At 48.2% G+C, this 13,404-nt stretch overlaps 1 protein-coding gene across 2 annotated transcripts in view; it reads left to right on the top strand.

Annotated features, from left to right (window-relative positions):
- Positions 1-13,404, top strand: part of CC2D1A (coiled-coil and C2 domain containing 1A) — a 203,486-nt gene that overhangs the window by 105,845 nt on the left and 84,237 nt on the right. For both annotated transcript variants that reach the window (XM_085600484.1, XM_085600483.1), the window contains one exon: positions 9,370-9,460. In XM_085600484.1, coding sequence (XP_085456610.1) covers positions 9,370-9,460 — 91 coding nt within the window. The remainder of the gene's footprint in view (positions 1-9,369; positions 9,461-13,404) is intronic.

Here is a 13,404-nt window from a genome sequence, read left to right as displayed (position 1 = left end):
TTCCTTTCTAGAAATCGTGTGCATCGTACCCGGAGACTTGTAATACTCTAGGTGGCCAAGCTCTGTCATAAAGTTTTTAATATATCTCAGCCACTGGATCAGCAATGCTCCTTCAAGTTTCATACTGTCAGCTAAAATATCCTGATTTAGCTTAGTCGCTGCTTTTGACCATATTCTGTGCCACAGCAGAATAGGCTCCATTTTTATCAAATCTGAAATGAATGGAAGTCCCAGCTCTGCGTGGCAAACATATGCCGATGTACTACCAGGTACAGCCTAAATATATCGCAGGAAGATGTTTTCCACTGTCTGGAGTAACTGCGTATCCACAAAACCCCATACCGCCGCTCCGTACATGGCTGCTGAGACACACTTTACTTTATAAATCTGCAGTAACTCCTGTGGTGGTCTTCTTCCCAATTTCTTTGCAAAATTGGCTAATGCCATTGTTGATCTTGCCAGTATAAGTTTTTTAGCCATAATTGTACGTGACCAACGATCAAACAGTATTCCCAGATAAGCAAAGCTAGGTGTACGCTCTGTTTTCTGGCCCTCCAGGTATATAGCCCTACATTTTTGGCTCCCAGGGCCACATCTCATAATGTATGTCTTTGAGGTATTGACCTTGAGATTCAGTTGGCCCATAAACTTAATAAAACTATTTAAAACCCTCTGTAAACCTATTTGGGTGTGTGACATTAAAACTGCATCATCTGCATATAGAAGTGCAGGTAAACGGCGTGCCGCTATTTGTGGGAAATCGCAGTTATCCTTAATTAAGGCATCGCAAAGGCTATTAATATAAAGATTAAAAACAAAAGGGGCCAGGACACACCCTTGCCTAACCCCCTTTTTAATGGGAAATGGGTCTGTTCGATTATTGTCAATAATGTTACTGTGCAGGGGCGTAACACAGGCCCCGCAGCCTCGCGGTGCGGGTGGGCCCCAAGCTCCAGGGGGCCCCCTCAGCACAGCACTCTGGCTGCAGGGCTCCTGATTGAGCACGGAGGGGGCCCCCCCAGGTGCCTTGCAGGGAGGCCCCCTCAAGGTTTGTTACGCCAGTGTTACTGTGGCGTGAATCTGAGATTGTTCTGTAATATATATGTTGAGGCCAAATAAAAAAGGGCAGAGGGCAGACTGGGCTGCTGAGCGAAGGGTTAAAGGGGGTGATTAGGGGTATTGGTTTTGAGTAATTTGAAACCACACTCAAAAATAAAACCCCAAAGCAACCTTGTCCCTGTGCTCCATTTTAGCAAGTTCACCAAAGATCAAAAAGAAATTCCTGTTAAGTGCATATATTCCTGTGCCCAGCTGAACTACAGTCCTCGGACCTGGTAAAGAAGATCCTTGTCTTGTCCATCTGCTTCTTCTGAGTAAAGATTATAGGTGGAAAATTCCCTATTTTGAGGCAACCATGTTCCCCAACTTCCTCTGAGGTACCGTACTCCCACAACTAACACTGTCTCAACCACTTCATAATACCAGAGGAAAAACACCTTTAAGAAATCTTCTGCTTATCCTACCACACTCCTTATGAGCTATACCAATCAGAGAAGCAAATTCTTGGGCATTTGTCACCCAGTGTATGTCAAACCCATCATCCGATTTGTTGATGGAAAGCCCGATTAGTTCGCTAGTTTCTTACCTGAAACACTGACCCCCGACACTGTCTGCCACCGCACCCTACGCACACGCCTCCACAACACGGGGATCTGAGACAAGGCAATGGAATGGACCACCTCCTTCCTCTCCGGCAGAACCCAGAGCGTCCGCCTCCCCCTTTCCGATCCGAAGCCACCGAGATCATCTGCGGCGTACCCCAAGGGTCATCCCTCAGCCCGACATTGTTCAACATCTACATGGCACCGCTCGCTCACGTCGCCAGACTGCACGACCTCAACATCATCTCGTACTCCATGAAGGAATGAAAGCCGTTGCCGAGTGGATGAAGAACAGCCGTCTGAAGCTGAACTCGGACAAGACGGAAGTCCTCATCCTCTGCTCCACCCCCTCAGCCTGGGACGACTCCTGGTGGCCGACCGCACTGGGAGCAGCACCATCACCCACCGACCACGCACGCAACCTAGGGTTCATCCTCAACTCAACACTCTCCATTACCAAGCAAGTCAATGCCGTATCGTCGTCCTGCTTCAACACCCTCCGCATGCTCCGCAAGATCTACAGGTGGATCCCCACCGAAACAAGAAGAACGGTCACTCAGGCCCTCGTCAGCAGCAGGTTAGACTACGGAAACGCCCTCTATGCGGGAACATCGGCCAAACTCCTGAGACGACTACAACGCATACAGAATGCCTCTGCACGCTTGATCCTCGACATCCCTCGCCGCAGCCACATCACATCACACCACACCTGAGAGACCTACACTGGCTTCCCATCAACAAGAGGATCACCTTCAAGCTCCTCACCCACGCACACAAAGCACTCCACAACACCGGACCGGCATACCTCAACAGACGACTCACCTTCTACACCCCGATCCGCCAGCTCCGCTCCGCTGACCTCGCCCTCGCCACCGTCCACCGCATCCGAAGAACGACCACCGGCGGCAGATCGTTCTCCCACCTCGCCGCCAAGACCTGGAACACCCTCCCCATCCTCCTATGGCAGACCCAGGACCTACTAACCTTCAGGAGGCTACTCAAGACCTGGCTATTCGAGCAGTAGCAGCACCCCTCCCCCCAGCGCCTTGAGACCCTCACGGGTTAGTTGTGCGCTTTACAAATGATTGATTGAGACTGGGAACTAAACCCTGATATAGAAAGATGGCAAGGTTTTGCTACTTTTTGGGATGGTAGCTATTAGCTGAGATCACTCCAGATGACTTTGGCTTTTCACTCTACCTGGAAGGAGTCCGTTTGTCCCCTGTTCCCATGTGTCTTCTTCTACTCGGGGCAAAGGCATTGGCAATCACAGTAGATCATTCTGAGAAACTATAGGCGATATCCAAGGAGCATAACAATAGAAGAGTATCTGGCGAGTGAAATGGATACATGCGTAGATAAGCTGCAACTGCATTGTATACTCTATGGAAAACACATCTCTAGGGGCTAGTGTGATGCTCCAGGAGCTCTGATCGGGAGGATCCGTGGTGTGGTGAGATCATCCTGGCCGAACCCCTTGACCCCTGGGGGCAAGCATCTGAACTGTTAGACTTTTCTCCATGTTCCCCCGGCTTGAAGGTTAGTTTTGCAGAGCGAGGTGGGAGCAAAGGCAACTGGCAGCATGCACACTACCTGACAAGTGCCCCCGGGAAGTCTACGAACCAAAACCAGTGCAGTAACTGCCTTGTGCACCTTAGGGCAGCTCCCCCCGGACCCTACATACTCCTGTGCTGGCGCTCTGTGGGGGGCTCCTTCTGGGGGTGAAGATTCTCTGCTCCACAGGGTGCCTGAGACTGTGGGGATGTTACCTAGGGGGTTGGGCAAGCAGACTGCAGGATACCCGACTTTTTAATTGCTCCAGGCAGGCGGTGGTGAGTACTGCTGTGGCTCCCCCTCTTTTTCCCTCGCACCTGAGCCGATGTCAACCACATGAAGCACTCGACCAGCCCCATACAATGACAGGGGGAAGAGACCTCATGGAACGCAGCAAGCCAAACTGGACAGGTATGTGCTTCCCAAGGGGGCGCCTGCTGTGGGGGAACCATCGGGCATGCCGGCACTATCCGCTTCGGCATCCCCGGAAATTGAGTCACTCACCCTGCTAGACATGATGACAGTTATTCAGGGGGTGAAAGCCTCCCTAGATGCAAGAATCGACTTGGTGATTAGTGTCTCGCTAATGAAAGCTGAGTATCTCAATATGGGAGCACGCGTGAAGGAGGTGGAGGATTCCACAGCCGCTCTTTAGACAGAAACAACTGTGTTGCAGGCCCAGGTTGGCGAACAGTGCCGCTTCCAAATCCCTGGAAGCCAAACTGGAAGACCAGGATGGCCGCTCCCGGCGTAATAACCTCCACATCATTGGAGTACCCGAGCGTGTGGAGGGTTTAGAGGTTGACCTGTTTGTGGAAGAATTTGTATTGAAGATGCTCCAGCCCCGTGGCCTCCAACTACTTTTCAGTGGATCTGACCCTTCGTGTTCCGGGGTCTCAGCCGAAAGCAGGGACTCCACCCCGCTCTATTATCGCTAGAATATTCAATTATCATGATCGCGATGTCATCCTTCAAACGGCCCGCTGCGCTTCTCCACTTAAGTGAAAAAAGCGCTCAGAGACCGGGAGATCAAGTACTCAATGATCTTCCCAGCAACACTCTGTGTTGCGGTCGTAGGTACGACCTGGTACTTGTCAACCCCTGAAGACATATGGGACTGGCTGGAGAACCTATTTGGAAACCTCGACTACGGGCACGACTGAAGGCTGAGGTGGAGGGGTTGAGGCATCGAAGCAGCAAAACTGAGCCGGCCATCACCAGCAAGATACTGATCCCACCAACGACCCGGCGCAGTGACCACTCAGCTGGTTGTAGCGCTCACTTGTGAAAGACATGTGGGCCCGAAAACAGCTGACTTTCTTGAAATGGAATCCGAGCCTGTCTGGCTGGAAAAAGCACAGTGACTGGCTGCCTGCGACTGAATCAGCACCAAGCCTGGCAACCAAATGACTCAACCAGAAGGTGTACTCCTTTGGTACTGTTGGTAACATTTCTCCTTGTGTTTGACATTGGGAGAATGGATGGGAGTTGGGGGAGCGGGAGCTTCTAGGCCCACCATGCAGGGAAGGGGGGTATGGTTAGGGGGTTGGTTTGTTTAATTTCTTATTGTTTTATCTTGTTCTATCCTTAGTAGCACACTGTTACTAATGAAGCTGCAATTCTCCCGACAGAAGCACTGTCTCCTCCTGACTCGGGACCTTAATTCCCAACCCTCATGGCCACCACACTAACGTCTCCACATTTTAAGGTGCACTCTGGGTGCCGTATTACAATGAGTGCCCCGTGGGTGCAACGGGCGCTTGCGCCCGCTTTGCGCGCCCCTGGGGCACTTTGGTATTACAGAAGGGGGTGCAGACGCTTGTGCGTCCCCTTCTATAATACCGATATCGCTGGCGCACTTAAAGCGCCAGCGCTACCTTGAAAAGGTGTTCCCTCATTTGCAACGGGGCGTGCCCTATGCAAATGAGGGAATTCCTTTGACTCTGCGTCCACGCCATATTACAGAAGTGAGCACAGAGTCAAAGGAGCCCTCAGTGCGCCTCCTGACAGCAGCCCTCTGCAGGGGGTAAAGGGGGTCCCATGGACCCCTCAGACATCCTCTTGCAGGTGGGTGCAGTCACTGACTGCACCCACCTGCAAGGGGATCTCTATTCCCCTGTAGAAGTGCAGGCGGGTGCCGCCTGCACTGTGAAAACACGGAGCAGCTGCTCCGTGTTTTCACATGAATTTGGTGCACCCAGGGCAGCCCGAGTTCGGGGCTGCCCTGGGGGCAGCGTATAAATCATAATAGGGCGCATTGTGATTGTTTGCGCCCAGCGCACCTTTTAAAAGGTGCGCCGTGCGCAAACAATCACAATGTATAATACAGCCCCTGGAACGTTAACGAGCTAGGGGACAAACTTAAAAGGAGAGTGGTACTCTAATACCTCAAAAGACATGCCCTGGATGTTGTGCTCTTTCAAGGGACGCATCTCCTAGGGAACTCAATTCGTGCCCTAGACAGATGGGTATACAAAATGGTGGTACACACGGGATACATGACCGGCTTGAGAGGGGTGGGCATTCTACTATGCAAATCCCTACCTCGCATCATACAGAGTACCTGGCCAGATGATACGCTGGGTAGATCTGTTGTGAGGGAGAAGTGATCCATTTCCTGTCTGTTTCCCTGAGATTGCATGAGGCAATCTCAGGGGGACCTAGACCTGGGTGCTCTTCTGCTCCACCTGTGGGAGGACTGATTATCGTCCGAGATTTTAACCTGGCCCTAGATGACTGCAGGGACACTTACCCCCCCCCCCCCCCCCCCCTCCCCTCCCCAAGACGGGGCCCCCTTGCAGACTGTTGCCGACTTCCTGATGACTCTGGGACTGATTGACACCTGGCGTGTCTGTAAATCCAAGACACAACACTACACATTTCACTCAGGGCGCATGGTAGCCTTTCGAGCTTTGACTACATTCTCACTATTGAATTGTGGCTCCCATGCTTCACGGAGGTCCAGCGCTTCGCAAGAAGAATTTCTGACCGTTCCCCAATATAGGCGGTGTGCGGGCAGCCTCCCTGTCACGACCATAAAAGGATTGTACTTAGCCCTTGGTACCTTAAGGTTCCTACGTATCCGCTAGGGCAACTGAGGCCATGGAGAGATACTTTGGCGAGAGCTCGAACTCTGTGGACTTTCCACGGACCTTATGGGAAACTTACACAACAGTCCTAAAGGGTCAGGGCCACTCACTATGGTGGGACATTAAAAAGAAAAGAGGGCATGCCCGGAGGTGCTAGAGAGTGAGATCCAAGACCTAGAGACCAAGCTGGTAGACTTGAATCGCAAGAACCGTGACGGTGTGCGCCACGCTTTCAGTTTCAAGCAAAAGGAGTATAGGGACGCAGCGGAGGAGGCTGCCAGAGCCAGGTATCACACAACCGAACAGCTAAGTAGTTATAGAGTGTGTATATATATATATATATATATATATATATATATATATATATATATATATGAAACAACCAACACGTGAAAACGTGTAAATTGAAGAGCACTCCAGCAAAATCCAGGGACAATGTTCTTCAAAGCATGAATGCTTTATTTGGCAAGTTCCCCCCCGTTATACCCCCGAAACGAAAAAAAAATATATATATATATATATATATATATATATATATATATATATATAATATTATATATATATATATATATATAATATTATATATATATTTATATATATATATATATATATAATATTATATATATATTTATATATATATATATATATATATATATATATATATATATATAGGTTCAGTGGTGGACCCTGTACCTTAGCATACATAGGTGGGGGGAGAGGGAGGGAGAGAGAGAGAGAGAGAGAGAGAGAGATATATCTCCCCCAGGAAAAGAATAAAATGCAAAAACGTGCTAGTTCTGTGTGAAAATACAATGTGGCACAAAAGCAAGCGTGATATTTAATAACGTGTGCAAAATAAAAGGGGGCCTTCAACTCGCACAATTAGGCTAACATAGAGAAAACGATAATGGACCATACAAGACACACAGCATAGGTACCTGCAAATCCGTCACGCACTCCAGACGGTGTTGCTAAGGTGTCGGGTAAATTGTTGAGCAATTTATGGTACGTAAATTGCTCAACAATACACACTACACCCTAGTTAGCCTACGAGAGCAGTGGGACAGAGATCTAGAGGAGATAGAATGGATGAATGGCTGGAGGCATTGGCGTCCCCACGAGAAGTGGCTATTAGAGCCAGGTTTCGCCTCGTACAATTAAAAATGCTACACCGCAGCTATTTTACATGTACCACCATGGCAAAGAGGAGTAAGGCGTCAACTCCACTGTGTCACCATTGCTGTAACCAAGTAGGGATGTTTTTCCACATCTTCTGGGGTTGCCCTGCCATTCTTCAATATTGGAACTCTGTAGTAGCATGCCGGAATGAGGCATGTAGGGCCAAAATCAAAGCCTCCGCAAAGTGGTGCCTACTTAATGTCTGGGAGGCCACGGACCTCCCCTGCATGGACCAGATTTACATGACAGTGGGATTGTTGGTGGCGAAGCGCAATATTGAACATGAATGGAGGGCCACCGAGGTGCCACGTCTAAGTGACTGGAGAAAAGACGAGGATTGGTGCATGTTAACAGAGAGGACAGTTTACAAAGGAAGGAGCTGTCCAAAAACAAAATGGGCCAGAATATGGAGGAAGTGGAAGACTTCTGAGGTGGAATTTGTACCTTGACCCCTCCCACCGAATCTGATATTCTTCGTTTGGTACAATCTGTTGTCGATATGGCCTGATGTCTTGTCGCAGGGATGGGATGGAGGGGAGGGGAGAGTAACATAACTTACTGTACTTCAGCAGATTCATGATTGTGCTGTGATGCTACAATAGTTGTGAATTAATGTTCCTGTACTATTGTTTTTTCCTGCAAGAAAGTTCTCTCCTTAGCAGTCAATAGCTGCCCTTAGGAGGCCAGAATGCAGTCCATTCTGGGAATTAGCTAGATTAATCCTATATGACACTGGGATTACGTAGGTGCCAGAGAAGTCTTCTTCCCTGGACCTTAGCAGTGTCAAACCACATACCTATGCTTGCAGAGCTCGAACTTTCCTCTTTAGTATTCGAGTGTTTAGTATCACGGATTAAGGAGCCAGGTAGTCCCCTTCCCATCTCTTTCCTTTCCACTTACTCATAACTCCTGTCACTGCACCTGCATCCTTTCCTCTTTAATTTCAAGTGTTGTGGCTTAAGGAGCTAGGTAGACCCTTTCTCATATCCTTCCCTCCCATTAATTCATAACTGCTGCTTCTGCACCCATGTTCCTTTTGTGTTCTGTGCATGGCTCTCTTCACAAAAAGACATCTCAAGAAACAAGGTGCCACAAATAGTCTGGAGTCTGCCCACCACTTTGCCACAATGGGTTATGGCAGGAGACCCATTAGTGTAGTTCCTCCTGATAAATGGGCCTCTAATGTGTTGGAATTCCACTTCAGGGCAAAGAAGATCTAAAATGAATGCCCACTCTCTCTATAGAAAAAATGGTTTATGCCATATTGTATAATAGTTTCTAATACAAAACGTCAGTGAAAACCTTGCATGTCTTAATCAGAGAACAGATATGTTTTTTAGTATTTACATACACCATGACTGCTTTTCTTTTGTGACTGAGATATGGTTCACCCAGAGCAGCTTGATGGTAAACCATACACAAACCATTCTGCTTAAAGTACTCATCTAGTGGTCTAACTTTTGTATGACATGAGACTGTGCCTTTCCTGTTTCCTCACATTGGACATGCAAATAATGCTCTACTCCTCTCCTTGGTGTCCTGACTTTGTGTCAGACCAGCCTGGAAGCCATGGAAGGCTGCACTTCAAAAAGAAAGCTGCTACTTTACACATAGCAGACCTAAAGCCCTGCACAGGGCAAAACTAGGGCTCCCAAGAAAATGAAAAATGTGAGGATACTCTATGGCACATGGGATTTCATAAAATAAGAAGAACATGTGGTGCCTTAGTACAATGCAGGGCTCCCCAGGGATAAAGTAGAGCTGTGCTGAGATTTTTAGGTGGCTCTTTATTGTTGACTGTTTACCTCAACCCCAGCACCACCAGTGGACTAGTCTGATTCTCCTTCTCATCGGCATTTTAGTTAACATTTTGTGTTTCTTTCCAGGGGCCTTTTTAAACAGGATCGTACAGTGGGAACGGCACAGCTGAAGTTGGATGCTCTGGAAACACACTGTGAGATCAGAGAAATCATTGAGGTGAGTCGACTTACAACTCTTCTTCTCCTCCAGTACTCTTCTTTATATCAGTCCACTCTGCACTGGTGTAGTGCTTTCTTGTTGGCTGCCTGTTTGTCTTGGCACTCCCTCTCTTTGCTTACTCCCTCTACTTGTTCACTTCCCCTTGTCATGCGATGCATCTTCCTTCTTGCTCACTCTGCACCTTTCTTCTCTTTCGTTTCCTTCTTTTCTGCGGTCCCTAGCCCACTCTCTAAGTTCTCAGTATTCATTCCTTTCCTTATTCCTTTCCTACGTGGCTTTGGACTTTCTCTTCCATTGTCTCTGATCCATGCTCTAAACCTTTCACATTTGCTCCACTGCTCATTCGTTCCCTTACTTGTCCTGGCACGCCCCTTCCCTCAGGTTGTCTCTTTTGGCCCTCGAACCATTCGCTTCCTTTCACTATTCACTCCCTTGCTTCTGCCTCATCACTCTCCTTGTTTACTCCCTTGCTCCGCAATCGTTACTCTACCATTCCTTTCATCATTCTGTCGACTGTACGCGTTGCACAGTTTTGGTTCCCATTACCATGCTATATCATTTTCCCCTGCCATGCTGCAGTCTTAGGTTTCACAGGGGTGTATGGGGGTCTCACCTCCTTGAGTTACGGGTCCCCAATCGGTTCTATGTCCAAAATGACATGGGGCCATAATATAGCTACTATTCACTGTCCCACACTGCGATGCATCACACTCTTAAGTGTGTGCGCTGCATCATAGCTATAGTACTGTTGCTCCTGGCCTGGGAACAGGATGTTATTGAAAGACAGACTTGTTGTTTAAAGCCACCAGTCTGTTTTCCAGTTTGCTGGCAGCAAGCGACCCTGCATTTCAAGGGAAGACATAGATACCCCTGCACATGGGTATATTTAGTAACTGCCCACACCTGCATGGGGTCCCTGGAAGGTGTATGGGTGGTCCCTAAGAGCCTCTTTTCGCCCATTCTGAGTGGTGGCTTTGGGGTAAGTAATGACTCTTGTGTCACTTGTATGTGGTGCAGAGTCAACTGTGTTGCCTGACAGCCTTTTTGTCTCTGCTCCCGTGTCTGTAATACAGCCCTGGTGCAGAGGCAAAATATTTCCTCATTTGCTTGGGAGAGGGAGCGCCCTCGTGATTGTGACATTTTAAAATGTGCACTAGCACGATGCATATAAATAGAGGCTGCACGAGCGTCTGCAGCCTCTCATCTATAATACCAAAGTGCCCTGGGGTGCAAGAAGTGGTCCCAGACATTGTGCCCCTATGGATATTACTGTAATATGGCCACCAATAACCATCTAGCCTCTAGAGCCGCAATAATTCCAACCCTGTCCCTCGGACACCATTTATCCCTATCTAAACAAAAAACTGAAACACCCTTACTGTGTAATGAGTTTCAGCTGCGTATTTTATCAGGTAAAGTTTCTTTCTCATGCTCCCTATTTTATTTTTATTAGATTTTTTTTTCTTGTGGTTTTAACAAGGTAGAAACCTTAACAAGAAAATATCAACAAAAGAAAGAGCTGACATTGCATCAAAATGTCCCAAGTCTATGTAGGCTTCTTCAGCATAGATAGTATACTGTGTCCAAGATTCCCTCATAGCCCCTTGTTTATAAGGCCATCTCCCATTCATATCTAGTTGTGCCCAGTTGGAAGCGGTTCCACCAGGTTCCCTAATTTATGTCCTTATTATGGCCTTCTCTAGCCTAGTATATAAGTTTCTCAAGTTTCGAGCACCAGTCAATTTCCTTCAATGAATCTGTAATGGAAAGAGCTTCCCCCTGATTTGGAGTTTTAGCAATATCTCTTTTTGCTAAGGTAGGAAAGTGCCCCTTTCTGACATGGTAACTCCCACCTTTTGCTTGGCATTTGATGCATTTAATGCAATCTCGACTGAAGTGCACTGGGTTCCTATGAACCAGCACCAGTGCCCTGTCCCTAAAACAAATTAACTGTTCCCAAATTGGCAAGACCTTTGGCACCTCTGTAAGTCCCTAGTAAATAGTACCCCTGGTACCTAGGACATGGGTATTAAAGAAGGTCCCTAAGGGCTGCCGCATGTATTGTGCCACTCAAAGGGACCCACCACCAAACTCATGCAGACTGCCATTGCAGGCTGTGTGAAATGGTGCAGATAAATGTGAAAAAACAACATGACACACACCCTGTGTGGTATGCCCCCAGAAACTGCATGCAGTATATGTAAGTCACCCCACAGCAGGCCTTGCATCCCTACGGCAGTGTGCATTATATTACATGTGAGGACATATCTTCATGAGCAGATATACCCATGTGCTGTCTAGTTCAATTACTAGATAGTCCAAGTGAACAGAGAAGCCATCTTAAGTACATGTAGTGGGGGCTGGTCAAGTGAACAGAGAAGCCATCTTAAGTACGTGTAGTGGGGGCTGGTCATTAAGAGTTCACCAGCTACATGAGGGCTTCACTGAAAACTATGGTGTTTGGTATCAAACACCTTGTCTTAATAAACCCATACTGATGCAGTAGTGGATGTATGGAAACATGCACCCAAAGGGCACTTTAGAGGTGCCCCCTGAAAACCTACCAGCCTCTTAGTGTGCTGGCTGACTGGTATCACCCAGCTTGCCACCACAGACATGTTTCTGACCCCCTGCAGGTAAGAACCTGCTCTCTCTGAGGCCAGAAACAATGCCTGCTCTGGACAAAGGTGTTCACACCTCCTCCAGCAGGATGGCTAGTGAATCTACATACGAAGGCCAGGGACTTCAGTACCCCTGCTGCCTTTGATATGCGTCCCCAGCTTTCCCCAGGACTGGGAGATGCCACTCCCTGCCCTGAGGCCCATTTGGCACCAGGGCTGGCGGGAAATTAGCTATGCTAGGAGGCATGGTGCACTACCAGGCCAGTAACACCCCTAAGGTGGGCTGTCTGATGTGCCCCACGAAAGAAGGGTTCCACCATCTTGATTTTGGTTGAATTAGAAACTCTGGTATGGGATTATACCCACTTCCCACAGGAAGTGGTCATATAGGGGGCGTAGTGACCCCAAGGGTAAGTAGTCCATTGGCTCCTACTCTTCACCTCCCTTAATCCTCCAAAATTCAGTATTTAGGGGGCCCCCTGACACCAGGAACTCAGATTCGTCTGACTGGCAGAAAGAAGAGGACAAAGAAGAGCTGAAGAGGCGAGAACTGCAGACTACTGGTAGACTGCCAGCCTACCTGGTTCTTTCCCGACAACTGCAATAACCCGACTCATCCTGTAGCTTTGAATCCTCCAAAAGCCTCGAGGGCCTCCAGCACTTTGCCAAACAGTCAGCATCTCCCTTGAAGTGGAGGAGCCACTTGCCTGCAGGCACTGACCGCAACGTTCGCTTTACCATTTTGCTGTTCACCAGGTCCACCGATGCAGCTACTGCCCAGGAGGACATCACTGTGCTCCAGAAGGTCAGATCGAACTCCCCACCCAGTATAAAGACACCATGACCAATTGGAGCCACCGTGCACCAATAGCAGGGGTACCAGACCCCTAGCAGCAACCAATGCTTATTTTATTCCAATCCGGACTCCAACGCCGCAAAGACCAATGAGAGACGTCGGCATTGCAGAAGCCAGCACAGACACTGCATGTAATATATGTAAGAAACAGGGTGCATTATATTACATGTTAGGACATATCTGCATGAGCAGATACGCCCCTATGATGTCCCAAGTCGATTCTTGGATATTGCCAGTGAAGAGGCAAGCCATCTTGAATATATGTACTGGACACTGGTGATTACGAGTTACTCAGCTATATGATGGATTTACTGAAACCAAAAATGTTTGGTATCAAGCATCTCCTATTAATAAACCCGTACTGATTCCAGTGATGGATTTTTTAATACATGCTTCTGGAGGGTACCTTAGAGGCCCCCCCCTGAAAACCTACCAACCTCTAGTGTACTGGCCTACTGGTGTAG

The sequence above is a fragment of the Triturus cristatus genome, chromosome 4_2 (assembly GCF_964204655.1).
Source record: "Triturus cristatus chromosome 4_2, aTriCri1.1, whole genome shotgun sequence".
In the NCBI taxonomy this organism is placed as follows: domain Eukaryota; kingdom Metazoa; phylum Chordata; class Amphibia; order Caudata; family Salamandridae; genus Triturus; species Triturus cristatus.
This window is presented reverse-complemented; position numbering and strand designations above follow the sequence as displayed.